Source organism: Neolamprologus brichardi, chromosome 10, assembly GCF_056152115.1.
Source record: "Neolamprologus brichardi isolate AB-2024 chromosome 10, ASM5615211v1, whole genome shotgun sequence".
In the NCBI taxonomy this organism is placed as follows: Eukaryota; Metazoa; Chordata; class Actinopteri; order Cichliformes; family Cichlidae; genus Neolamprologus; species Neolamprologus brichardi.
This window is the reverse complement of record NC_142113.1, coordinates 11,240,215-11,267,208: the sequence shown is the minus strand read 5'-3', so window position 1 is coordinate 11,267,208 and position 26,994 is coordinate 11,240,215. Positions and strand designations below refer to the sequence as shown.

General features: G+C 40.2%; 1 protein-coding gene across 1 annotated transcript; it reads right to left on the bottom strand.

Moving 5' to 3' along the window:
- Positions 1 to 4,442: 4,442 nt before the first annotated feature.
- Positions 4,443 to 25,835, bottom strand: tmem164 (transmembrane protein 164). The gene is made up of 6 exons (XM_006799462.3): positions 24,668 to 25,835; positions 16,420 to 16,469; positions 14,007 to 14,073; positions 12,195 to 12,273; positions 8,781 to 8,881; positions 4,443 to 5,879 (listed from the first exon to the last, which is right to left on the bottom strand). Exons 1-6 carry the CDS (start codon positions 25,103 to 25,105, stop codon positions 5,673 to 5,675), a joined length of 942 nt encoding a protein of 313 aa, XP_006799525.1. The 5' UTR covers positions 25,106 to 25,835; the 3' UTR covers positions 4,443 to 5,672.
- Between the last annotated feature and the right edge of the window lie 1,159 nt (positions 25,836 to 26,994).

Below are 26,994 nucleotides of genomic sequence, written 5' to 3'. Positions count from 1 at the left end.
GGCCCTGACATAGAACTCCTCAAGGGAAGAAAAAGAAAGAAAGGTCAAGCTACACCTCCAAGCAAACTCCCAGAAAGTGGGCCTTACTTGGAGCCAGCTAAAGGCAAAGACTCTAAATAACACCCAACAAGAGATCTTGTTGATGGCCTGCACCCTATTGGATGAAGGGCTGAAACATGCATAGCTAGTAACAATTTTGATCTATCTGACACTTCAACTTGGTAATGTAACTATTAAATTTTGTAGAAATAATTAATACTCCACTAGAATTTATTGAAATAGCATGACAAAAATGTTCACTTTTCTCCATTTGTTCAATACATTATGATGAAATACCAACAAAATGATTGACATCCACATTAGCTTTGGTTGCACTCATATTGCTCTAACAAGCTATCAGTTTACAATAAGTCAGAACGCACCTGTTTAGCAGTTAGGTCAGTACAGCTAGCATGACTAGCCTTTTAATGCAACTATTTTTAACAGGATCCAGTACAGTGCAAATGTCTGGAGCCCCTCTTATTTCTCTATATTTTTCTCCAAAGGACACACTTTCAATTTTTTTAAGTGGCCTAGAGCAGCAGTTCCCCTGGCTTTCTGAAGGTCTTTTTTTTGGACACGGCTTTTCTTTGTACCTGACCATTTCTAGAGTTATGTTTTGCTGACCTATGAATCCCTCAAGCATAAAAAAAATTCGAGGGATGAACCAGTGTTGTGCCTAAACCTAACTGACAGCTTAGCAAAGAACCAGCTTTAATTTTATCTTTAGGTGCTAGCAACCAGTCACAAAAACACTTTTGACAGGCACAAAATTGTATTTGTACACTAAGGTGATTCTGAGCATGGTGTGTAATGTCTCCCTAGAACCTGAGGAAACTGGACATACAGGAAACAAGAAGAAGTGGTAGCATAAATTCTGTTCAATTCAATTTTATTTACATAGCACCAATTCAAAACAGCAATCACCTCTGGCACTTCAGCTGATCTGTCTACGGTTTGTTGAAGCCACATGAGAGCTGGTCACATGCGTAGAGCGGCCATGGCAGTAGTTTGACTTGAAACGACAACTTTAAATTCTAAATTTTGACTCTGACTTTTTCTCAAAATGAACAATAATATTATTTTTCCTTAATCTGGCCATAATACTCCTTTGTATCTTTGAATGTCCTTCGAGAAGCCGGGAGAACTATTCCTGAAGGCTACCTAAAGAAATTACAAGAGAGCTTGTCTAAAAGAGTTCAGGTTGTGTTTAACAATAAAGGCAGTCACACTAGATATTGACTTTCAAACTTGTCAGATACAAACTCAGTTTTTTGTATTTTCAAGTATGTTGGCACATTTCAATAAATCCCTGCACCGATATTCCATTTTCCTTGCAAACTGTAAAGAAATGTGGGTCAAGACTTTTGCATAGCACTGAATATGCTATAATTTATACTAATTATATATAGGAAATACAAGTCAAACTAAGCAATGATTGCTATTGTCATGCATCTCTGCAATGAGACATAAAAGCAGCGACTGTTGTAAAATGCATGTAGAATCTACACTATATTTAGAAACTGGATATCATTATTAATGCATCATCTGACAGATTTCTATATTTGTGTTCTCATGAAAAAAAAAAAAAAAAGCAAACATGTGTGTGTTAGGGGTTGTGTGGAGCTGTGAACATAATAAGAGTTTTCACATACTTGCTCTACCTTTCTGCTATTTCTCCCACCGAAATGTCTGAGCTCCACCCCCGTCACAGTCTGCAGGTGTATCTGAAAATACTTGTTACATGACACTTTGGGGCTAAGTGCTCAGAGACAGTTGAGTGGCTCAGTCTGCTGCCTGCATGTAAGCACACATGAACCCTGGCGTGAGGTCAAATCTGTCCGACACATCACATTCTCTCCTGAGTCTGCCTCCGGGCTTCCATCTGCCAGAATAAATGATATCGGTGAGTGAGGGAAATTAACGGCGGTGGTGTAAATGCAATAAACGCCACCTCTTTCAATTTCTCTTGGATTCATTTTCTATAATTCGGAGCAATTATTATACGTCATGTGCCAAGAGTTCCGTAATCCACCGTAACAAATCAAGAAGTTCCCTCCTTGGCCAAGCAGTATGTGACTTTGCTTACTAGTATTTGAAGGAGAGCAATGTGTATTGTAATCCAGCGTCTCTTTGCAGCCACTGCGGTGGTTTTAGATCAACCTCCACTCTTGACTGTCTGGAATCATGAGGTGCTACAGGCCTGTGAAGACGCTCTGCAGCTCACTTCAGTCAATATGCTGCACTTAAAGCTTTTTACCCTGTCTGGCCTCAGAGAGAACAGCCAACCGTAACGTACAGTGCTGAGGCTTGAGTGCTTATGAGTCATGCTGCAACTTGGCAGCAAACGGATTTTGTAGTATATCTGAAGGTCTTATTATCTGAAGAAAAGTTTGACAATTTGGGACAAATTCATTCCCTTCTTGCAGAGATGTAAAATGAGAAGAAATGAATTTTGTGGTCTCCCTATTTAATCTTAGCCTCCAGTTGGTTTGTGATGATGGCTTTTAAAAAAAAATAAAAACATTTTTTACCCTAGTTTGTAGCTACATGAGTTGACTTTGTTAGTAACTTCTTGTAGCGTAGCACCACCGTCTCTGACAAGCTCACTGTTTAGGATTCTCTCTCAACTTTGTTTGAAATTTGGTTTGAATAATCCAGTTGGTTTTTGGCTGTGGTGTTCCCTTTTATACTGGCTATGTTACTACAGTTTGTGCTCAGTGTATGAAACGTGTGCGACCCTTATTAACAGGCGCAACAATAATAGGGGCAGGATGTTTGGTGGATGGCTGTCCAAATTTAATCTAGCATGTCACTGTTTGTTGTCGAGTTGTGCTTGCTGCCTTGCAAATATGCTCCTACGGATATCAAGGTTGCAGAGAGAGTAACAGACAATACTGGTGGGACTGGGAGAAAACCTGTTTTTAAATAGGCCCACGGTGGCTGTCAATCTTGAATCTAACAAGACGAGTAATTTGGTCTTTGCCACCTCCGTCGCTCATTTCTAGTGAGCTTAATTAGATCAGCTCTTAAACTTTGCGGTCTCTCTGTTCTGTCTGAGTTTTAAGTCAATTCATAAAAATAATGAACTTAGTATGTCATGCTGGGTAATTTTTTCTAAAAATAAATAAATTCAAGATATTTGACAAGCATATTACATCCATTTTTATAGTCTCCCATTGTCAGACAAAAGCAATTGGATAATTGATGGGCAAGTAGGGCAGGTTCAGACCAGTTCCCTTGTTATTCTATGAGAAATTAAGCAGATAATAGAGTTGATTCAGGTGATAAATGTGCAATTTGTAGCTTTTCATCAAAACTCTCAATATGAGGTCCGAAGAGATACGAGTACAAATGAGGGAGGCCCTCATAAATTAAAAAAAAAAAAAAGTAGGAGTGGCCAAATCAACAATCTGGAACATTCTTGCAAAGAAGAAAAGCAGTGAGCAGCTCACTGTAAGGCCACAGAAGAAAAATAAAGTACGCAACTGCAACATCAACCAAATCATGAACACCCAAGGACACTTTTTAGACTTTAAAATTGTCTCAGTGTGAAATCAACACATGCCTAATTCATTCACTTACGCGTCTCCTTTTTCAGGGTCGCAGGGGGCGCTGGAGCCTATCCCAGCAGGGTACACCCTGGACAGGTCTCCTGGACACACACAACCTTTCGCACTTACACCTAATTTAGAGTTTCCCATAACCTAACCCCACTAACTGAATGTCTTTGGACTGTGGGAGGAAGCCGGAGTACCCGGAGAGAACCCACACAAACACGGAAAGAACATGCAAACTCCACACAAAGGCCCTGGCGTGATGGTGGAATTGAACTCAGGACCTTCGTGCTGTGAGGCAACTGTGCTAACCACCGTCCTGCCCCATAAATGTAAAAACAAGGTGTAAACCGCTCCAAAATAAAGTCAGATTAGAATGTGGCAAATTTTGTGTTAGCCAACCTTAAATTAAAGCTAAAAGTCTCTACTTCCATTACACTTGATTTAAAATCCACTGTGACGGTGCACAGAGGAAAAACTTAAAAAAAAAAAAATGTATTACAGTTCCAAAAAACCCCACAAAAAACTATGGACCTAATTATCAGCATGAGTGCTGTGGTGTGAAATCCTGAATTATAATTTATATTGTTTGAAGCAGGGCATTTTCTGCAGTGTAGTGCTTGGATACCTTTTTTACTTCCATGCTGGCTGCATGGCAAATCCTCTTAATCTTCTCAGCTCTTTGTAACAATATGCACATTTCCCACAATGCCAGTCTATTTGGCGAGCTCCAATTCATGATCGCGGTATTAACGGAGACACAAAGTGGTAATATCTGTTGGTCGTCAGCAGAATAAAGTCAGATTTAATACTAACGCAAGCAACATGGTTAAAAGGCAAAGAATACATGCTTAAACATACACACAAGGAGAACTGTGATCAGCTACAATCACCTTTTATTTTCAATACAGCACATACACTCAAACTGATAGAAATACAAAAGTTCCTCTTATCCCTTCTTTGCAGTGAAGTTTAGAATATGCTACAGTAATATACACACATCCCTCATATTTGAAATGATACATACCATGACTGACATCTTCTAACTTATCAGTTAATACTTCCTTTCAAACGGGCCATGAATAAATGACCCACAGTGACCTCATGCAGAACATCAGATGCATTTCTTAAAATACAAACTGGAGTGTGGCTCGTTACAGTTGCGGTGGAGAGAATGGATGTTTTGTAAGATACATTAATCCAACCCAGAAAGACACTTTATCTTGGGAAACACCGAATTCCTCCCACTCGAGATTATACCTCACTTATTATGGTCTAACAGCACAATAAAACAAAGACTAAAAAACAAAAAAACTCCTTCACAGAGATAATATTAACATCCCACTGTGGATTTCTGGATCCTCTTTCACTGCTTTGAGTCGCAGCATGTAATACACCCTCCTGTCCCCTGATTATCACAACTGGAATGATCTGAACAAGTTGGAGACAGAAAGGCAAAAGAAACCTCCACGGCGATGCTTTCATAACCCGCACAGCCGTGGAGTCAAGTGAGAACAGAAGAACGCCAGAAAGCTTTCAGTCGTAACAACACTGAGAGGTGCTCATACAGAAATCCTCACGCTATACACAGGCAGTAACTTTTACAAAAGCTCAGATTTTCATTCAGCTCCAAAGTTCAAGTTTGAAGCAAATAAACTCGCTAACATATGATCTAGTGCAACTTTAAAAACCCCCCCTGACAACAATCAGAAAAGTGTAACAGCTGGAGATCAGTAGTGACATTTGGGTGACCCCTATTCTCTGTCCTCAAAGCTTAAAAAGAAGCAGCTGGAGTAATTGCCACAAATTCGCTGACATATTTCTGAAAATAAAAAACAACAAAAAAAAAAACGAACGAGGGCTAAAATCTGGCCAACGCCACAATTCTAAGTGCCAGCTTTAAAATGCCCGGTACGTTTGTGCATGCAAGCCAACTACAACGCTAAAAGAATGACACGAAGATTCACTGGCCCTGAAATGCTCGCTTGTTTCTGTGAAACAAGTCTTAAAAGATGCATTAAAATGTTGATTTAAAAAGAAAGAAAAGGCTAGGTCTGAATGCACCTTCGTGGACATTCAGTCAACTTTCTTGCTGCGCAGTCTGAGTGTGTCCAGCAGGTATCTGCAGGCGGTGCCGCTGTGCTGCGAGATAAGTGTGAGGAGCTTCCCGTGGATGAGCGTCAGCAAGGTCTGGTGGCCCGTCGCCCAAACCCGGTACCAAGGGCCGTAAAATGGATCGGACACAGCCGGGCAGAGCATGTTATTCAAGTTGACCTCAGTCGCCTGGAGGAGAGCAGAGACGAGACAGAGTAAGACCTAATTTGATGCCAATATGAATCCAAATTGATTATTTTAATTTTTTTAAGCAAACATTATGGTTGACTTTGCTGTATATATCTTTACAATCATTCTCTTCCAATAGATTTCAGCTCCAAAAAGCAGACACTTAATTAACTGATGTCAGACTTCATTGCCTGGAAATCCTCCATGACTTATTAACCGCCTGTTGAATGAGTCGTATCATTGTAATTACTGAAGATTTTCAGGGGTTTTACAACCATTTAGTCAGCACATGCTAGAAAAGACAAACATCAGCACTGTGGTCCTTACAATCAGAATTCATTGATTACTCTGTCCTATCATTTTTCAATCAAGCGGCTACTCTCTGCCCTCTTTGTGCCAGAAACACCCTCGAACTTAAAGATGAATTGCTTTGCTGTTAGGGAATAATGCTGATTTGCATCCAGCAGAAAATAAACTGAATGTTGGTCCAAAATAGGAGATCAATTTGGAGGCAACAGGCTGCATAATTTTTAGTATAAACTCTAAAGTCGTGAACAAGCCAAACAGAGAGCATCAGTGGATCATCAATAATTAGGTGTTAATATCTCAGGATTTATGACTAACAATATCACTCACACACACACACTTTGTTAGGTACACCTGTTCAACTGCTCATTAATGCAAATATCTCAGCCAATCACGTGGCAGCAGCTCAATACCATTTAGGCATGTAGACATGGTAGAGACAATCTGAGTTCAAATGTAGCATCAGAATGAGGAAGAAAGGTGATTTAAGTGGCTTTGAATGTGGTTGTTGGCGCCAGACTGGTTGGTCTGAGTATTTTATTAACTGCTGACCTAACTGGGAATTTTCCCACGCAGCCATCTCTAGGGTTTACAGAGAATGGTCTGAAAAGAAGAAAATACCCAGTGAGCAGCAGCTCTGTTGGTGAAAATGTGTCATTGATGCCAGAGGTCAGAGGAGAATGGCTGGACTGTAGGTATTCAGCAGAGCATCTCTCAACGCACAGCATGTCAAACCTTTAACCGGATGGCTACCACTGCTGCCAGCTAAGAACAGGAAACTGAAGCTCCAATTCTCACAGGCACAGCAAAATTGGACAGAAGATTAGAAAAACGCTGCCCGGTCTGATCTCTTAATTTTTGCTGTGTCATTCAGATGGTAGAGTCAGAGTCAGACTGTGGTTCAGGCTGCATGAACAAGCCAAACAGGGAGCTGACCGTGTCCATCCTTCTATAATCACAGCGTACCCCGTAATCTGCTTTCTTCAACAATGAGCTCACTGTACTCACTGGCCTCCAGTCACCAGATCTCAGTTCAATAGAGAACCTTTGGGATTTGATACAACAGGATATTTGTATCATCTGCAGCAACTGTGTGATGCTATCCTGTCAACATGGACTAAACTCTCTGAGGAATGTTTCCAGCTCCTTTTTCAAGCTGTGCCATGAAAAATTAAGTCTGTTCTGAAGACAAAAGGGTGTCTGACCGTGTAATTAACAAAGTGACCAGTGAGCGCATACCTGTCTGTATGTGAGTGAAAATGAGTAATGTATATGGGAAGAGTTCGCACTACCCATGTTGCTCTTGTTGTCATGAAACTGTCTCGTACACAGGTTGTCCTTCCTTGAAGAATTTTGATAAGTATTACCAACAGCATCCTGACAACAGTCCACATGAAGCTCTGAGCCTGTGCTGTCACAGTTTGGCCCTCATCGCTCAGAAGCCTACGCCTGCCAAATTTTCCTGCTTCTATTACAAATAAACCTCACTCTTCCCTTTCTACCCCAGTGACACCCTGTTTAGTTTATTTTTATTACTCACTTATTATTTTTAAGAGTAGTATAAAGGAAATGCACCTACAGTTTGTTTGTACAAGTTGGTATAAAATGATCCGAATCAGCTCTTTCGGTTTTAATATTTATTAAAATTAACATAAATGTAAAATTATTGTAAATTATTTATGTCAAAATGTAAGTATTAACTTTGTAAAATGGGAAAAAGAGGTTGTTTGTTGGTGTTCATAAGCATGTCGCATGTTCAGAAACAGGCCTAACATGTGTGCATCACTGTGCGGACCAGTTCAGACATGCATTGATTAAAAACATGACAATGATTATACCTGCTGTCTCTGTTTAGCTGCCTGCTGCAGACCAATCCAAAAATGGACAGATGATTAACTATCCAGGACATATTGGGGGAAAAGAATGCATGTTTCTCAATGAGAAATCACCCAGAGTACTTAACTAAGCTCCATTTTATTAACTGCGGTGTGTAATGTTTTTCTAGCTCCAGATAAAGGCCATAATTTTAAATCCAAATATACATTTTCTTCATTTTTAAATTGACCAATAGCGCTGATTTGCAGAGGTATAAAGTTGTCAGCATTTCAGCTTTTATGCATGTTCTCCTCGTGTTCACCCATAGTTCAAAGTTATGCGTGTTGGTCATTTTAAGTTGGATACGAGAGTAAATGGTTGCGATAGTGTTGACCTGCTCAGGGTGAACCCCGCCTAATGTCAGCTGAGACAGGCTCCAACCCCTCCTATGACAGAGTGGATGGGTGAATGGATGAACAGCTCTACCTACACTGTGAACTCTAAACAAAAATATCTAGTATTTTCACAAGGGCTTGCTCATTAAGCTTAGACCTTAACAGTCTAGGCCAATGCTGAAATACTTTTTTCCCTCTGTACCTGTGTAACTACTACTTTTAGGTTTATGTTATTATTATTTTTTTAAAGACAAAAACCTACAATTTCAGTTTGTTTGTTTTTTAAATCGTAAAGCTTTACCACAACTTTATGTCTAAGGCAGTGATGGTGTAATAAAAATATAGTGAAATAGCACACAGTGTCCAGCAGAGGGCTCTATCTTACCAGGCCAAGGAGCTGCAGGAAGGTGAAGTGATAGAAGAACAGGATGCCTGTAGAGAGCACAGCCCACCACATATCTCCCAGAGGCTCAGGCTTGTACACACCTGCAAAAAGAAACACTTTGAGCAAAAGAGACAGCAAACACACAAAATGTGTCATATGTGCCAGTTATGGCCACCTGTTTGATAACAACATGTAAACTAGAGAAGAACCAAAAGCTATTTCTATACACTTCCTCTTTTATGTGTCCTTAACACGTCAGCAGGGTTTATAGAGAGAAAGTGGAACCGCAGAAAAAACAAGAAACAGGATATGGTGTCGAACTGGTTTTTCCTGTTTGCTCATTGCTGGCATTCGGCAGACAAATACCAGGAAGTCGTATCAAATGTGCTCTAATTGTACAACCTTAATTCTGAAGATATTGGCATGCTGTAAATGTAATGCAATTTAATGCTTTAAGCTGCATTTGTGAATGGGACAGAAATTACAGTCTGACAGGATCATTTTTGCTTTTAATGCAATGCACACTGAGGGAATGACGATCACAGGTTTCCAATATTGGTTTTCTGTGTTCTTTGCGCACAGAGATTTCTCCAGATTTTCTGAATGTTTGATGATAGAGATGCACCGTAGATGAGGAACATTACTCTGAAATTCTTCCACAATTTGTAAATGCAGTTTATCGCAGAATGGAGAACCGATGCCCATTTTCACTTTTTGTTGTTGCCATCAAAGTCAAAACGAGCTAATATTTTTCACATGTAAAATGTGTGAATTTAAAATGTGTTCTATTGTGAAGAAATTACAGCTTTGAGGTCTGCAAACCATTGCATTCTGCATTTATGTATATGCTAAACAGCATCCCAACTTTTCTAGAATTGGGCAAGAAAATAACCGCATCTGTTGAGCTCTGTTACATTACTAATAAACATGATCAGGCACTTCTATTCTATTACTGGGTTACAAGCTTGAAAATTTGCATCGATGTCAGTTTTACCAGTTAAACAAGATGCACTGTCATCTGTGCTTACAGATCAAGGTTTGAATAAAGTTGAATAAATGTTGCTCCCACTGATGTCCTGCTTTAGACTCACTCATTTAGTTCCTTTTATCAACCCCTGGGCTTTAACAGCTCAGATGTCTTCAGTAAGAGCTGTGCTCATGTTCAAATCTGTCTGCATTCACAACACGTTGCATAAATAATTTTTAGGTACCAAGTTAACTAGTTTACTGAGATTGGCAAAATCAAAAAGAGGCACACAACAAGAAAATAAGACTAGTTAACAAAGTAGAAGTGAAACTTCCAGAGAGTAAACATAACTGAGCGTTTCTGAATGTGGATCACCATGAGCTACAAAAAAAGGCATCACTCACCAAGTCCAGAATCAGAAACTATAACCTGGTAGCTTTTTTATACCCAAGTCCATATCCAGCTTTCAAAGGCTCTCTATTGTGCTTTATTGAGCTTTCAATAATGTCTAATGCATAATAGACCTACTGTTGCCAAATAATCACAAAATTAGTCCAATAATTCAGTTGAACTTTAACTAATACAGTATCAAATCATAACAATAGTGGCCTCAAGCTTCACGTTGTAAAGTAAAGACCCTACAATAATGCAGAGAAAAGCCTAATAATCAAAAAACATTACCCCCTATGGGCAAGCACTTGGCGACAGTGGGAAGGAAAAACTCCCTTTTAAACAGGAAGAAACTTCTGGCACAAGGCGGCTCAGGGAGGGGTAGGCATCTGCCATGACGGGTTGGGGATTGGTGGTTAGGTTCAAGTGATGGTGTGTGAACAAAATAACTGTCAGTGAATTGTTTTCAAAGTTGTGCAGTCACATGGTTTGGGCACACTGGTTTTTCCCTTAGTGGACAATTACAAGTAAGCACAAAGTTTTACCATAGACATTGTCAGTCGGGACACCACATGGACAAGAGGGACAAAGTCTCTTAATCTTTGAAAATCAGGTGTTTTGGCGCCACATATACAAACACTTGCAGAAAAATAGGTTGTTTTAAAGAACTCTGTACTCGCTCTGTTGTAATAAGAAGCCACCGTTGCAACAAGTCAGTGTTTGAAATGTCTGGGAGGGATGAAATTTCACAGCTACCAGTAAAAGGTCTTATTGCATCTAAGAGCGACAGAAACTTCAGCCCATGCCAAGTTACAGAGTGGGGATCACAACTGTTGAAATGCACTCTATGCAAAATTCACCAACGCTCTTCTGACACCACTGTTAATTTTGTTGACCAATGATTTCCGTCATAGTTTTTGTCTATGACTTTTATCATCGGGCGGAAATAAGAAGATAGCTAAATAAAAACAAATGTAGGAGGGCAAAAACTATGATGAAATGTACTGACACTTCAGTGATTAAACATTTTACGAAAATATTCTGGAGAGATGAAACCCAATCAGACATAATCAAGTTGTGTTGAAAGGAAGGACAAGTTTGGAAGTGATCTCCTTGTAAGGTTGGATGAGCACATTTGATCTGCCCCTGTGTGTGTGTGTGTGTGTGTGTGTGTGTGTGTGTGTGTGTGTGTGTGTGTGTGTGTGTGTGTGTGTGTGTGTGTGTGTTTGTGTGTGTGTGTGTTTTAATGGTCCAAATAGGTCCTAACTAAATCAAAATTTGCTGTCAAAATTACTGCTGGCTGACATGATAACTGCAGAGTCCCAAACCACCTCTGACATTATCGTCAGCACAGAAACTGCAGTTGGTGCTTCGTAGTGTGGGTTTCTCTGACATTAAGCACCAATGGCAGTTCCTATAGATGTAACGTGTAAGAGGTGCAGTATTTTCATCCATAAGCAGTATGAAATCTGCTATATGGAGATTGAGCAATTTACTAGTGCTGTTTGAAAGTTAGCTGTGTTAAAGGGCCTCCTGTATATGGTTGTATATGACTCCTTTTATGTCATCCAGGTCATTGTAGTCTAAAGAGCTAGGCTTTTATAGCGGGTTCACCTGAAACCTTGGCTGATTGTGACCTACACCCCTTTTCACATCTTGGCTCGTGTGATTAGGTGGAGGATCAACAGGGAATTCATGACCCCCTTGGGGGGACACTCCCCTAGGACATGTTAAATCTGGGATTCGACACCATTTGAACTTAGAACTGAAGAAGCTTCTCAGATGAGAGGTGAAATGTCTTCAAGCAACTTAAAGAAGTCCAGACGCTTTTCTTTCCAAGCTCTTTAGAGAACTCCTTTTAGTTAAACTGGTTTTATAGTTGCTCTTCAGTATCATCTATGTAAGTGGAAATGACCAAACAATCTTTCAGTAACAGACACTGAACAGACAAAACAAAAAGCTGGTATCCACAGCATCTCAAAAAGTGAATCCATCCATGGAGATATTATCACTTTGCTCGGCTGACATGTGAAAAGTCAGAATGAAGAAACACCTACCTCCTTTCCTGAAAAGATAAACAGGCACCAGGTACATCATGGAGTGCTGGATGTAATAGATCTCTTTCTCAAATGGCAGCTGAGAAAATGAAAAGCAAACAAACCATTTTAATTCTTTTACAGCACCCAGATACAACAGAACAGCCCCCAACTTGCTCTGGGCCCTGAAATCTTAAAGACCACTGGCCTCACAGTCACCAGCTATGCTATGCTTAACAAGCAACCATGACAGACAACATTACCCAAGTGAATAAAGAGATGGAAGGACAGCAGGTACACCGTCTGTCTATTTTAGCTGCCTTTATAAGGCACCTTTCTTCTAACAATGTATGGCCTCATTAATGATCACTGTCATCATACAAAATCTATAATAATAATAATAATGATAATAATAAAATTGTATGAAACTTGAGTGTTTACAGCAGTTTGAAGTCAGAGCTTTCGTTTCGTTTCTCAGGGATTACGTGTACATATGTTGACCGTGGTTTTTTTTGTTGTTTTTTTAAAAACTCTGGGTGGAGTGGGTGGAGACGAGTGTCGCGGTGATTTGTGAAACAAGAATGGCAGCACAAGTGAAAGGGAAGATTTACAAGATTGCAGTCAGACTTGCTATGATGTCTGGTTTAGAAACAGTGGCACAACCAAAAAGACAGCAGGAAGAGCTGCAGAGTCCAAGACTTTAAAATTAATTTCACTGAGCGTGAGCAGAGTGGATAGTTTAGAAACAAGTGAATCTCATGGACATTTTAAAGACAAAAGTTAGAGAGGGAAGGCTGAGATGGTTTGGATATGTGCAGAGGACAGATGCAGTGCAAATATTGAACAGCAGATGTTGAATATGGCAACACCCTTTGTTTGTCCTGCTGTCAGGCAGCAGGAAAAGGCAACAGAGAAGATTTATGGATGTAAAGCAGGAGGACATGTAAAGGGTTGGTGTGACCGAGGAGAATGGTAGGAACAGGGTTATATGGAGACAGATGATTCACAGTGTGGACCATGAAAGGGAGCAGGTGCTAGGTTTAATATGAGACATCAAATAAAGAAAAGCATAATATGGGTTCCCTTTAATGGTATAACTTAAGAAACACATGAGATCTTTGTCCACAGTGTTTCTTTTTTTTATTTACAAGTGACTGATATAAACTGCCTCTTTTCCTGTTGGTTAGCAGGCACGTAATGTTCAGGGAGCAATCATAGTTTACTGTGCTCTGTAAGAAATACTGATATAAAGTTTATTGATGTTATAAAATGCAAAACAGCTGTGTAAGCCTTCATTCCCTGCTTGAGAAAAACAAGTTTATCTGATAGGGAATTGCGGATATGGCAGAACAGCTCAGCCTTATTTCTGTGAGAACTGTTATAAAAGGAAAAGCACTTAGTCTTAATGGCTATGCTGCGTGTTTTTAAGTTTAAAACTTACCAAAGTGACTTCATTCAAACAGATCAAGTTTAAATTTGTGAAATATCTCCTGCACGAGATGTTCTGACTCACTCAAGGCGCAGCTTGAGTGAGTCAGAGCTTTCAATTTTAATTCAATTGTTTTATACGGCGCCAAATCATAACATAATCATCATCATAGGTCTCTTTACATAGCAAGTTCTAGAGCTTACGATATTATAGAGGAAACCAATGATACCTGCACAGACACAGTGTAGTCTTTTTCAACACAACATCGCCGTTCCAGAGGTAAGTGATAACATTCGTTTAGCTGCTCAATGAGTGCGACACTTAACCTTGTACACCTTGGAGACCTAACAAAGGCTAGAAGAGGGCTGCTCATAAATGAGATCTGAAGATCACGGTCTACTTACCAATCTGGTGTTGACTACAGGGAACATTAAAGCCAGTAATGCGCCATTCAACATGTGGACCTGCAGCCTGAAAACAATAAAAATGACAGACATTAAAAATACCTACAAGGTCACTTGCTATTTACCTAATCTGTGTAAACCTTTCTGAGTCATGTTAGTTTCTCTCCTGCCCTTCTGGTGTCACTTTGCTATCTTCCCTCTCCAGACACAGAGCAGCGCAGAGGAGAGAAGTTACCGGGGTTGAGCTATGGTTAAAACAAAAAAAAGGCTTTCTAACAAGTGTGAGTCTGTCTAAAGCATCTCTTTCAGATTTATCATCAATGAAAGAAAAGAGGAAAAAAACAGAATAGGAGAGGGGGAAAAAAGGCTGTTATTACTACACTCCCCTCTTGACTTCTGCAGGCCATTTGCCCTCCCCAAAGCATTCAACCCATAGAAAACTCTGCCACTACTGACATATGAATCAATTACAGCTGATATAAGGGACAGAGGAACAGGTGGAGGACAGTTTAGATTCTATCCCATGTTGCCAAAAACCAATCAGACTCCTCCCTGATGCTGTTAGCAGCAGCTGTCTCTTACTCTTTGTCAGGGTCAGTTTCTTGTGGGAGCGCTTATTGTGTAAAGTCAGGTCAGTAAAGTTTCAGGCGATCACTCTCAAAATAAATGCTTTGATGTCACGATTTAACAAATCAGTGCATCCATCTACTCATTCAGACTAATTAGTATAATTTGGTTTGAAGCTTTTAGTTGCACCATCCAGCACACACATATAGCCTATCTGCTCCTAGTGGGAGCTGCGATGCTTATTTAGTAAACCTGTATAAATAAACCCAGCATAAAGAAAATGTGTCTTTTGAACTAACATTGATGTTAAGAGGCTCCAAATACAGAACAGAAGCCAAGGAGCTTGTGTGTCAGAGTGTGGAGCTCCATCTATCTCCTGTGACTGCTCTTTTTGTCAAATGAGCCAAAATAACCGTTGTGACAGACGAGGTCGCCGGGAAAACAGCAGTGCCGAAGTAATGCCGCTTCAAATAAGTCCGGCTGTCACTCTTCTGAAAAGCGGTTCTCTCAAATTCAAAATTTACAAAGCGTAACGAGCATTAGCGACCTTATATTTTTCCACTGCTGTAATTAATTGCATGTCACTCCATGTCATATTAATACATAGGCCAAGACCTAAACCTCTGATACTGTTGTAGCGTAAACTTCGACTTTATGTAGTAACTATCAAACCTGCTCCTGCTAATTTTACAATTTTTATTTGGCAAGTACAGTCCAGTGCTTGTTGAACTGCCTTCATACATAAAAGGGATAAAGACGTAATCTTAAACATAGATTTACCATTTGCTGCTGCAGGAGAATCTGAGCTTTACGCGCAACAAGCAAACGTTTCCAGCAGCTACTACTTCACATTACAGAAAGGCACAGTGACTGTTATTGTGAAGCAGTCACAGGAAATGTAGCACATCAAAAATGTCAAATATAAAAACAATAAAAAAGGATCTATTTTAAACTTGTTATGTGCTGTGCTCATTGCAGGTAGAAGACCAAACCGTCTTAGGTGGGTAGCAGGATTAGTTCTACACGGCAGTCACTTTGAAACTGTAAATGTGGTGAAATAAACTTGAGGTTTGCATGTTAGTGGGCCTGGTTCCACACCACCATCACAGAGTAAAATGCCATGTTTACACAAACAAATGACAAGCGCCTCAAACAAAAGGTTATGACTCTATGTCTTACATAAATGAGACAAATTAAAACATGTTGTTACGACAACAAATGAACTAACCTACTATGTGAAAGAACATCTTGACCTGGTGGATAAATAATGTTGGCAGTTCAGTAATTCTTCAAACGACTGGATATTTATTGGGGAATGTTTCACATTTCTATCCCATGTAAGAACCAGCTTTTTGTGGTTTCATAAAGTTGCTATGACTCTGTACACTGTGTTCACTGTGAGGCTCCCGTGGGCTACTCGAACAGAAAGTGACCCTGCTTGTATTTATTTCTGAGTAAATCCCACATCGTGTTCCCACCGGCAAAACCAGAGTCATTTCTCCTGAATAATTAACTGCTCAGACCGGATGAGTTGTTGAAGAGGAGACTATAAACCCAAACAAATACATTACCATACAACTGCTTACTATGGTGGAAACCAATAAGTAATTACAATCAACGTCAACCACAATTTGGATTATATGAAAACAAAAACCATGAGCTTTGTCCGCCCAGTCATTAGACGTTACATTCAGCAGGACAAGCGGCTCATATGGCAGTCGTGGCCTTTCTACAGTCTGCACTAAAAACTCTATATTTTGCCACTTCACTTTAAAGTTTAATTTAAATGTAGACGACAAGTTGAAAACACTAAACGGGAAGAACCCAGGAGTGCATGTACGCTCACCTGAACACAACCATAGCTGTCTTACATGGCGGGCAGGCCAGCAGGAAGATCTGTTGAGGAAAGCAGAGAGAAATGAGCAACGACATTATTGCATTAAGCTCATACGGTTGTTATGGAACAGCTCGAAGGCTTTTAAGAGCTTTCAGCTCCGAGTTCTGCAAGAGAAAATGAACTGCTTTAACAAGTTTGTGCTAACACAAGAGCAGAAGCATTGAACAGAACATCCCAAAGGCAACTGTGAGGTCTCCTTAGTCCAAATCAAGAAAAAAAATACATAGAAGAGGTTCAGACAAGAGGATAGGCCCACAATTAGGATGAAATTTGAGGCATTAGAGCTGCTGGGTGTTGGCATTAATAACCTGATTTCATGCTAAACAATCTCAGTTTACAGCTCACTACTTGAAGTCAGATTTCACAAGGAAAGGTAGGCAGCATTTGAAAACAAAGGTGAAGCCAGGGAGAAGTGACTTCCTGATATATTTCCATTGCCAAAAATGATTTCTACCAACAATCTGACTTTATTCTTGTAAAGGAGAGTGGATCAAAAGACAGCCTGCAATCTGTCCTTGGTGATTGGGCTACTGGGCCCCGAGAATAGTTCAAACAGGAATTTGTTCAAAACACCATCTGACACAAGAAAAAACTTGGTTCGCCTGAAGGCTGGAAACACAATTACAGAAAAGAAACTGACCCGAGATTCATTCTCCAAACACGCGGTTGTTATATTTGGTTTGTTTTTTTGTTTTAAATGCGTCTCCGGGATTGATCTGCGGCATGCCTATCAACTTTGTTAATCTGCAACGTGTGGGACTATTAAAAAACACTCCGACTTTCACAGTTATATTTACATCTTCAGTCTTTTCTATATATTTTCCCCTCATTCTAACACGTGAGTCATGTTTCGCGTTTTAAAACACCACATTAAAGTCACGAGAAGGAAACAATGCGTGAAAATGTTTTGCCGTGGATAAAACGTGCTTGCCAAAGCTGACAGTTTGTTGGTTCCTGCAGACGTTATTACTGTCAGCCTCCATTGTAAACAGGGGTTGGCTGTACGTTGCTGGCAGTTAAACGTTGTCACTTTGATAATTTGTCTCATGTCTGAGCTATCAAAGCAATTAGACAACGTTCTGCAACTTGGAGCCCTCAAGTCTCATTTTAAATAAATAAGAAGTCGTTATAAAATAAACATACCATAGAGTTGCGAGCTATTATCAAATAAATGTTGCATATAATTGGTTGTACAGATTATGTAAGGTTTCTTTAGCTCATTTCAGTCTCATATGAACACTTCTGTGTCAATCAGCTTTGATATTATGTGACGATTTAATATTTTGCCTGAACGTGGCAGTGATGCCGTCATTTTCTCCATCACCTTCCAGCCAATCACCAGTTTATGGCACCTGTTAATCGCTAGTGTAACGCTACCCTTTTGGTGTTAGTGTCACTTTACCCTCTGATCCTTTACTTATTTGTAACGGCTCGACCTTGTTCACTTTTTGCATCACAGAATCAGAGAAGAACATTAAATTTGCCTTTCTTATGTTTGTCACTCCTTGCTTGACTGTTAGCCAGAGCCTTAGGGTAGCCTTCACTGCAAAGTATTGTTTTATTTGAACATTAATGCGAAGGATAGAAGTATATGATTCACAACATTCGCTGAAGCATTTTTCTTATAACGACAACTTCCACAGTTTTGCAGTACGAGCCAACTAAGAAAAAAACCCGACAGTCAACATTCAGCAAATAACATTAACATAATATTATAAAATGTCAAATGTTATAAAGGGTTGTATTTGCACACATTTTTAAGAGAAGTAAGTGGATGCTTTTCTGTATGTGGCAGCAGTAAAGGTCTTGGCTCCAGCGGTGCCATTAGCTCTACTTTAACAGCACACAAGAGAATAGACTCAGAAATGGATTTCATGCAAATTACTGAGCAAGAAGATTTAGCTCATAAACACTTCTCATTGTTGACTTCATGCAAGCAAAAAGAAAAAAAATTCATGTGGTCATGCTGGCACTCCAACCTCAGATGGACACTAATATTCTTCAATCAAAATAAGTTGAGTTCATTTGAAACTATGCTAAGGTTGGGTCTGATCCAAGAAGTATTCAGGGAAAAACGTTCTGAGTTAATTCAATTCAAAATCCCACTTAAGCCTATAACTAGGATTGATCTCTGCGTGGGACACTGGCCCAAGAAGTCATGATCCTATTTATAGGTGAGAAGGACTACTTAAGTGTAATCCAGTGACTGCTGTATATTTTCAAAGAAGTCCTGGATTAAAAAACAAAGAAAGGAAAAAAAAAGAAGTATAAAATCTGCTGTGATGCAAGTACAAAAATATGCAAATCAGGTATGCACAGTAAAAATTAGGTGTCAGTTAATGCCAGATCTGACGTTCATTCACTGAACAAACTAAAAGGTACAGAAATTAATCATATTTGCGCTCTCTGAGAAAGGCCATCAATTAATATGTAGGTACTAGATATTTTTATTTCCTGGTTCAGGTGTCTGACGGGTCCAAACGGGAAACGCAGTTCTCTCCCGTGCGTCATCACTGGCATGTTCTTCGATGCTCATTGAGTTAATTGGCATTGACAGGAAATGACTTCCTGATTGCTGTGAACATTGACAGAGCTGTGACCATGAACCTTCCAGGAGGCGAGTTCAGTGACAAAAGACAGACTGGTATGCAGTGTGAATTTCGCTCTGCCGCTGAAAGGAAACAAACTGGGCTGGTTAACTATTTAGCGTGCTGACGGAATTGTGTGAAGCAAGTTTTTCATAATTAATATGAGAGCCTGTTTTGTTACCTGAGCTGTAGGATGGATTAACAAGGCTGGAACTGGGCCCACTCCTCACATACACTGAAGCTAAAGTTGGTGAAGCTAATCTGTAATAAGTCCAGTTTGTTCTTTCTGGTCTATTACACAGTTTACAGCTGTAGGATTTCTCTGTAGGAAACACATCACACAGTGCATCATGTGCTCAATAAGCAACGCATTGCAAGTGGTTGTTTTTGTAGTCGTCAACCACACTAAAACATGCAGACCTCAACCGCACAAGTGCATCAAAATGCTCCCATATCATAGAACCCTTATAATTTTCAAACCCATGTAATTATGTTAGAAATAAAAACACCAGCGTGTCAGATTTCACTCTAAAATGGGTTCATTCATCATATAGTGAATTTCAGGGTGTGCAAGAAACAAAGAATTGCTAAAAGAGTCATTTTGACACCCATAGAAATCAATGAAAAATGCTCATGGCATCCTTGGTTGCCTAGCAACAGGTTATTTGTTTAAACATATTTTGATATCAAGGCCCTAAAGTTAGCCACAACTAGCTAGATGAAGCAATTGATAGGATTAACATACAACAAACTATAGTTAACTCCATATTTGATATGTTATATTTAAGTGGATGAGCGGAGAACCAGGCATGTTGCTGTTGGCTGTGCAGAGCAGCGGTGCACCCATGGCTAAACGGAGCAGAGTGTCCACAATGTGGAGAACTAATATGAGGAAATAAATATGACTATGTAAATAAATGCCAGGGAAAGGGTCTAGACTGCAAAGACAGCTCAGAGCACCAATAATACCCCCCCACCTGCCAAAAACAACAACAACAAAAACAACAGTTAATAGAATTATCTCCCCTTGTATAATCACAGTAATGAGTAAAACCAGCCTTGATGCTCTTGTTGTACTAATAAAGACACTAATAAAGTCTAACTGCTGCTTCTCCCTATTAATTTTACAGCTGAAATACAATTTTATCTCAAGGTACAGCTTGCTGGAACATTGTGCCCCAAATATTGTCCGGTTCCTGTTGCCCTTCTACTAGCAGTGGAGAAGGAAAAGGCCAGAAATAAATATAACAATAATTAAGTAGTGTTGACTCGAAGCATTTACTGGAATTACAGGGAGTAAAAGGGAAAGCAGTCATTCAACAAGACAAAATAAATAACATTTGAGAACATGACCTTGCAGACAAATATAGTTCAGCATGGGTGAATACGATGGGGAAATTTAAACTACCTTCACAGTGTGTACCAACTTGTGTCAAGGTAAGGGTACAGCTGAAAGTTGTTTGCATAGAAAGATAAAGGAGTTATTTATAGATTAAAAGACATCATTGCTGATAAGTCAGACTTCCTTTTAACGAGTGCAACCATAGAGTGATATGCTGCAGTGTTTTGAGTGAGTAAACATACTGTGATGCTCAGGGTTATTGCGACAGCTGCTACATTAAATGTGGCTATACCTAACGGTGAGGCCGATGATCTGTTATAATGGTGCTGATTATTTTTGCCATACACAGACGGTTAATACTGCGGTACATCAATTATCGGCAGCCTACGCGCATCCATTCAAAGCTGCTGCAGAAATGCAAGATACCTGCTTTGCAGACAGATGACTTGATGTTTCCTGCAGCCGACAGCAACATTTATCACGTGCCCACGTGATATCTGTTAGCTGCGAGTTCAGCTGTGCCTGGCGAGATCTACAAGGGAAGAAAGTTCACTTGATAAAAGAAGGCCGTGTGTCTTTAACTTGTGGGGGAAAAAAAGAAGAAAAAGAAAAAGGGAGAATCCAGTGGCAGGCGATGCCTCATTTGGACAGCGTATAAACATTACACTGTATGGATGTAAATGCCTTTAACCTTTATCCCTGAACACTTATGATGACAAGCAAAGAGCTCAGACAGAATCCAAGGCTCTACGCCAGGGGTGTCAAACATAAGGCCCAGGGGCCAGAACTGGCCTGCCAAAGACTCCAATCTGGCCCACTAGAAAATGTGAAAGAGGGATTTTAGACTAACTGTATTTTTTTTCCCACAGCTTTTCCTACTGATAAAGACCTGCATGGCCATTTATAGTGCACTAAAGTAACAAATAAACATTTAAATAACATAATGACTATTTAGTACATAATTTTCCATTTTCAGAGCGAATCCACTGTCTGTGAAATAAGAAAAACTTGGACACCAACATTTTTTTAGTAATTTTACACAGCTTAGCGCTACAGCTCAGAAATGCTGACAGATTTCTTTCATTTACAGCAGAATTTCTGTCATGTAGAAAACCAGACTTGTTGTTAAAACTGCACTTTTTTTTTTTATATGAAGATATTTGTGGGACTTGCTGTGTAAACACATTCACTCTAAACGTTTCACTGGTTTGATCCACTTAAGGTGATAGTGGGCTGCAGGTGGGGGGAGAGCCAATGAAAAAACTTCTTTATGTTGATAAAAACAGAATGGCTTGTTTCAGTTTCAGACAGCAGAGGGACCGCACCAGAGTTCAACACAGAATCTATGTAGAACATACAACGTAACCTACAGCGGTTACAAGCATAAATGTCAGTGCTGGCATTTGGTAGTGAATGCCAGCACTGACAGGTAGTGTCAGTGCTGGCATTAACTACTACACTACCAGGTGGTCGTGTCCCGGTGTTTTATACGTGATGGAAACAAACAAAAATAAATGCTGGGACTTTTCTCCTCCTGGGTTCATGGTGTTTGATTCCCCATTGAAGTGTAAATCCGTAAGGTCGGACTGATGAACAGTTTGCACAGAGGTCCATCATAAGCAGAACACAGAACTATGAACCTGGAAATTTGTATAATAGGTCTTTTAATAGCTGTTATGTTCAAGCTCTTTGTTCTTCATCTTTGTGCAAGCTAGTTCTGAAATCTATAAAACGGCGGGGGAAGTTCATACTGTCTTCGTATTAGCACCAATCGCAAGCCATAGAAGAAGCATAAAAGCGCGTGCCCCTCCATATATTGATTTCTCCAACTTGATATACCCATTATTTGATTTAGTTGTTTATGGAGTCCCACCCATTTCCGCTGGCCTCAAACGGAAATACACGACAATAAACTGATCAGTCGGGAGACCCTCAGCGTGCCACGATGACTGCTGCGGTTCTATGTGGTGGAAAACGTACGAAAAACCCGTGCTGCTGGATGTGAAGCACTCAGTCATCACACTCTAAACTCCATCCCCTGTGGGGCTTTCTCACCCTGATATTTGCTCATACTTGCTGCTCTGTAAATGCTCCTACTGACACCGCCTCTATTCCTCCACCTACAGATACTATGAGTTTGCCAACAAGCGCCACATTTTCCCAAAGTCGCATTGCTTTGTGCTCTGTGAAGGAAAATGTCAAACTCACTAGCACACCAAATTTGTGTTTTCAAGAATAATGCCAGTCCTCTTCAGAATGTGGATTTGGTTAACAGTCATGAAAACCAGCTGCTGCATAACAACACTGAAAGGCACGCAAACTGACGCAGTGTAGCAACGAGAGGGTGTTTTCTTTTCAACAGCACAGAGGTGGTGTTCGTTCCTCAATGAGTGTACTTAAGAGTGAACTGAAACTCACTATTGTTTCCAGATGCACAGCTTTAACGAGCTCAAATGAGACAGGAAATAAATGGGCGCTTGGAGAGCTCTGCATCGCTCTTTAGATGGTTTTTTCTGAGGTTTCCATCAGGCCTGAAAGGAATTAAAACCACACCCATACGCTAGAGATGCAACATGAGGAATGTGTGATCATGGTAGGAGCTCATGCATGCATGAAACAAAACAAAAAACAATTAATAAGCCACGATTTCTTTAGAAGAGTGTTCAACAAAGACAGCCGAGCCCACAGGCACTACCTTTAATAAAGCAAGAATGCAGGAATGCATGACGCCTTCTCTTTTACAGCTTTTTTTCTCCCCACATCAGATTCAAGCTCCAGCAAGCACGTGCTACAAATAATCAGTTGGTGCCGGTGCCAACACCCCCTCACCCACCCCTCCTCTGGATGGGAGAAAAAAAAACTATACGTAGATGATTTTCACAAGTTGTGAAAGCTGTACAACTTCCTTTTAAAACCCATTTCCTCATTTGATCACGCCTCTTTTAACACCAACAACACATACACTGTTGTCCATCTCGCCCTTACATCAAGGACATTTTACTACAGTTAGTCAATTTTTCATCACAGCCAGCAATTCTTCAGTGTCCACTGGTTGTCATGCTACCTCCCTGAAACCTGAATAATCCATCATCATTGAGCACATCAGCTTTGCTCTACTCTTCAATTTTCATGATGAATAGTTTGCTGCGACCTGTTGCTGTGACTTGTCACATGGCAGTCATGCACCATGAAGATCAAGCAGTCGGCATGTGTAAACAAGCAGGTACTGCATATTTTGACTCATGATGGGGTGGCTGCTCAGGTGGTAGAGCAGGTCATCTACTGATCGGAAGGTTGGTGGTTCGAATCCTGGCTTCCCCTAGTCTGCATGCCATATATCCTTGGGCAAGATACTAACCCCAAATTGCTCTCCGATGCATCCATCAGAGTATGAATGTGTGTGAATGTTAGCTATAAAGCACTTAGAAAAATGTGCTTGTGTGAATGGGTGAATGCACAAGTTGTGTAAAGCGCTTTGAGTGCTCAGATGAGTAGAAAAGCACTATATAAGAACCAGTCCATTTACCATTTACCATGATCTAAGTGTTATTTAACACATAAAAGCAAAGACACAGCTCCCTAATGCTGATTAAAAAAATGTCAAAAAGCCATCTGAAGAGTTTAACATCGACCTCAGGCTGGAATGGACCTCACCGGCTTACAGGCTGTTGATACAACAGCTTCATAAAATAATATTTGGAGACAAAGAGGGGGGACAGCTCTGGTTTCACAGCCAAGGGCTGAACTTGAGATGTCTTCTTTCATGGCAGCACTGGACCAACTCCCTAACACACGGAACAATGATGTCCAAACAAGACTCCAAAACAAGGCTCAAACTTGTACTTTCCTACCGAATTTACTGTGGTTTTTAGAATCAATTTGCTTCTATTACTTTATTAAAAAGCTTTAAATGTGCTACATACACTAGTTCATAATTTCTTCCCCTGTTCTAAGCCTCGCATGGCTCAATAAAAAGCATGCTCATGTATCTCAAGGCGCCATAAAACCATTAGGAGACAGTGATTGCAAAATATTGATCAGGGTGCTCCACCAGAGCTGGAGATGGGTGAGATCAGGTCAACAACCAGTTAATGAAAACCAGGCCTTCGAAGTCCAGCCAGCACACTAAAATGTATACCCCATCAACCCATCAGCTTTGAGAGGACAGCTCGGAAGAGAAGATGACATCTTCTAATAAATCCCCACTAGTCATACTCGTAATCCTAACGGGCACACATCAGTTCTTTCCCTCCAGTGTCATGCTTACCTGCACCATGGTGACGACATGGCAAGGATTCAGCAGATATATCAAAGTCTTGGTTGCAAACTTGAAGCCAACCTCCACTCCGAAAGTCATGCACAGAGTAACCAGCAACAGGTTCTTGCCCAGACTATCCTCCTTTGCCCTTATGCAGTCTTTCCCGGCTACTCTGAGCTCTTTGGAGATGTTTATTTTCTTCAGTGCCACCAGAATCTCCACCAGGGAGATGAGGACGATGACCAGACTCTCGCTGATGCGCTGCTGTGGAGCGAGGAAGGCAGCACACTCGGGGCCCCCGTTGCCCTCAAACTTGGGGTCCACCCCGCCGTAGATCCAGTCCAGCAGGCTGTATATGTTATATCTGGACATATTCCTCTTGTCGTGTTGGAAAAGATACGAACAGGATGGAATAAAAGACGCCACACCGACCTCTTGGCGAAACATGAACTGCAAGATTTGCCTTTCGCAGCTCGCCTCGTGGTCGAGAGATAGACATGTATAGACTGCCGCCCCGGTTCGTTTGAGCTAGCTAAACTACCTCATCCACAAACGGAGGAGGAACTTCAGCTAGCGACAATACACAGCTGTAGTCAAGATTACCAGTGGATGCTGCCGGTGGTGGTGGTGTTAGAGGGTGCTGCCAAGCCTCTCTTCTTTCACGTTCCTCACACACTTAGCTCGCTAGCATGGACAGTTAAACTGTAGTCGGCATCATACAAAGCAAGCCAGTGCGCTGGCTATCAGCTCTCAGACACATCAAGCTGGAGAGCTGGTATAGTTAGCATGTGTTAGCAACAGCGCCGAGCCGTTAGGTAGCTAGCTCATCTACCAAGCCTTACTGAAACGAACAGGTATACATTATAGATTTGACCCCGAGTTTTGCCTTACAGGCTCATCACAACCCTCAAGGAAGCCGAAATATAAATAAATCTTACATCCAAAACGAAACAAAAGAATGCAGTTTTCCTCTTATGTGAATTTCCAAATTAATCGATACCATGTTCAATTATATGCTAATATTAAAGTTCGAGATATTGATGTCTGTATATCTAAGCTATGTTGTTACGTCTCATTAATCACTTGATATTCACAGGTGATATTGACGACTGTTTGAATGTGCAATTAAATTGTAAAAAACTCAAAAGAAACAAAAAAAGAAGTTTGAGTGACCCGAGGAATTAACTTGGTTCAATGAATATGCACACTGCCTGAGTCTCTCTTCTGAGGGCACATAAACCTTCTTTGACACACGTCACACTTGCCGATGGGGCGTTCAGGGAAAATACGGAAACTTAACACTAAGTATCTCGTTGCATTTGGGAGGGGAAAAATTTAACAGCCAGTCAATACAGACATAGTAATGTTTCTGTTTAAGCCTCCGTTGCTTTATCAGTACAAATCACTAATGCTTTCAATTCAGTTCTATTTAACTTTATTTATTTGGCACCAGTTCACAAAAATAATCCCCAATGTGCTTCTTTTTTTAAGATGAATACCAGTCATGATCCTTGTGAAAAAGCACTCAAAAAGTGATAGTAGGGAAGAAGAGATTTTTTTTTGAAGTGTAAGAAATCCATCAGAAGCTAGTTCTGCTACCAAATCCTTTATTGTAGCTGGCTGAGAATGACGGGAATGAGAATACACCAAAAGACGAGTACAAGGACACAAACAAGAGAAAATACAATCTATGTGTGTGAGAGAGAAAATGAAATGACATGCTTTAGTCATATATCAATATGCAGGGAGTAAAAACAGAAGAGGAGAGATGTCTCCCAGCAGCCTGAACCTATGACAGCATAACTAATGGATGGTTGAATGATGGTTCAAGGTCACCAATCCAGCTCTTTAATCTTCTCAAAAAGGGAAGCTTTATTTTACCATTTCACTAAAAAAAAAAAATAAAAAAAAATATACACTTCTCCACAAGGGCGACATCTAAGCTAAAAACAGCTGTTCACTTAAATGCAGTTCATACATATATGAGATAATATGATTGTTGGAGCTTTCTTTATATTATTGTAGGCCTTACAGTATAAAGCAGCTTGAGGTGATTGTTGTTGTGATTTATCACTATATAAATAAAACTTAATTCAATTAAATTGAATTGAACTGAACTGAATTCATGCAGTTATTTGCCATCTTTTCAGCTCTCCATGTAAACCCCACCAATGCATGCCACCAAACTTTTCTCCATCATCTCATATCTATGGACAAGAAAGGCCAGAGGAACATAAAGGCTATATGATTAAAATTATAATGGGACCAAAATACTGCCTTTCGAAAACCAGGTTATTAAGGACGAGGAACAGGCTCATGAAAGTCCTCAGAGAACT

What these genes read in the sequence shown, in the direction of transcription:
- tmem164 (XM_006799462.3), bottom strand. Translation starts at nt 25,105, where the DNA reads ATGTTTCGCCAAGAGGTCGGTGTGGCGTCTTTTATTCCATCCTGTTCG. An exon ending in TTATCTTTTCAGGAAAGGAG is followed by an intron (nt 8,882 to 12,194) that starts GTAGGTGTTTCT and finishes TTCTTTTTGCAG; the next exon opens with GTGTGTACAAGCCTGAGCCT. An exon ending in TCCTGCAGCTCCTTGGCCTG is followed by an intron (nt 5,880 to 8,780) that starts GTAAGATAGAGC and finishes GCTCTCCTCCAG; the next exon opens with GCGACTGAGGTCAACTTGAA.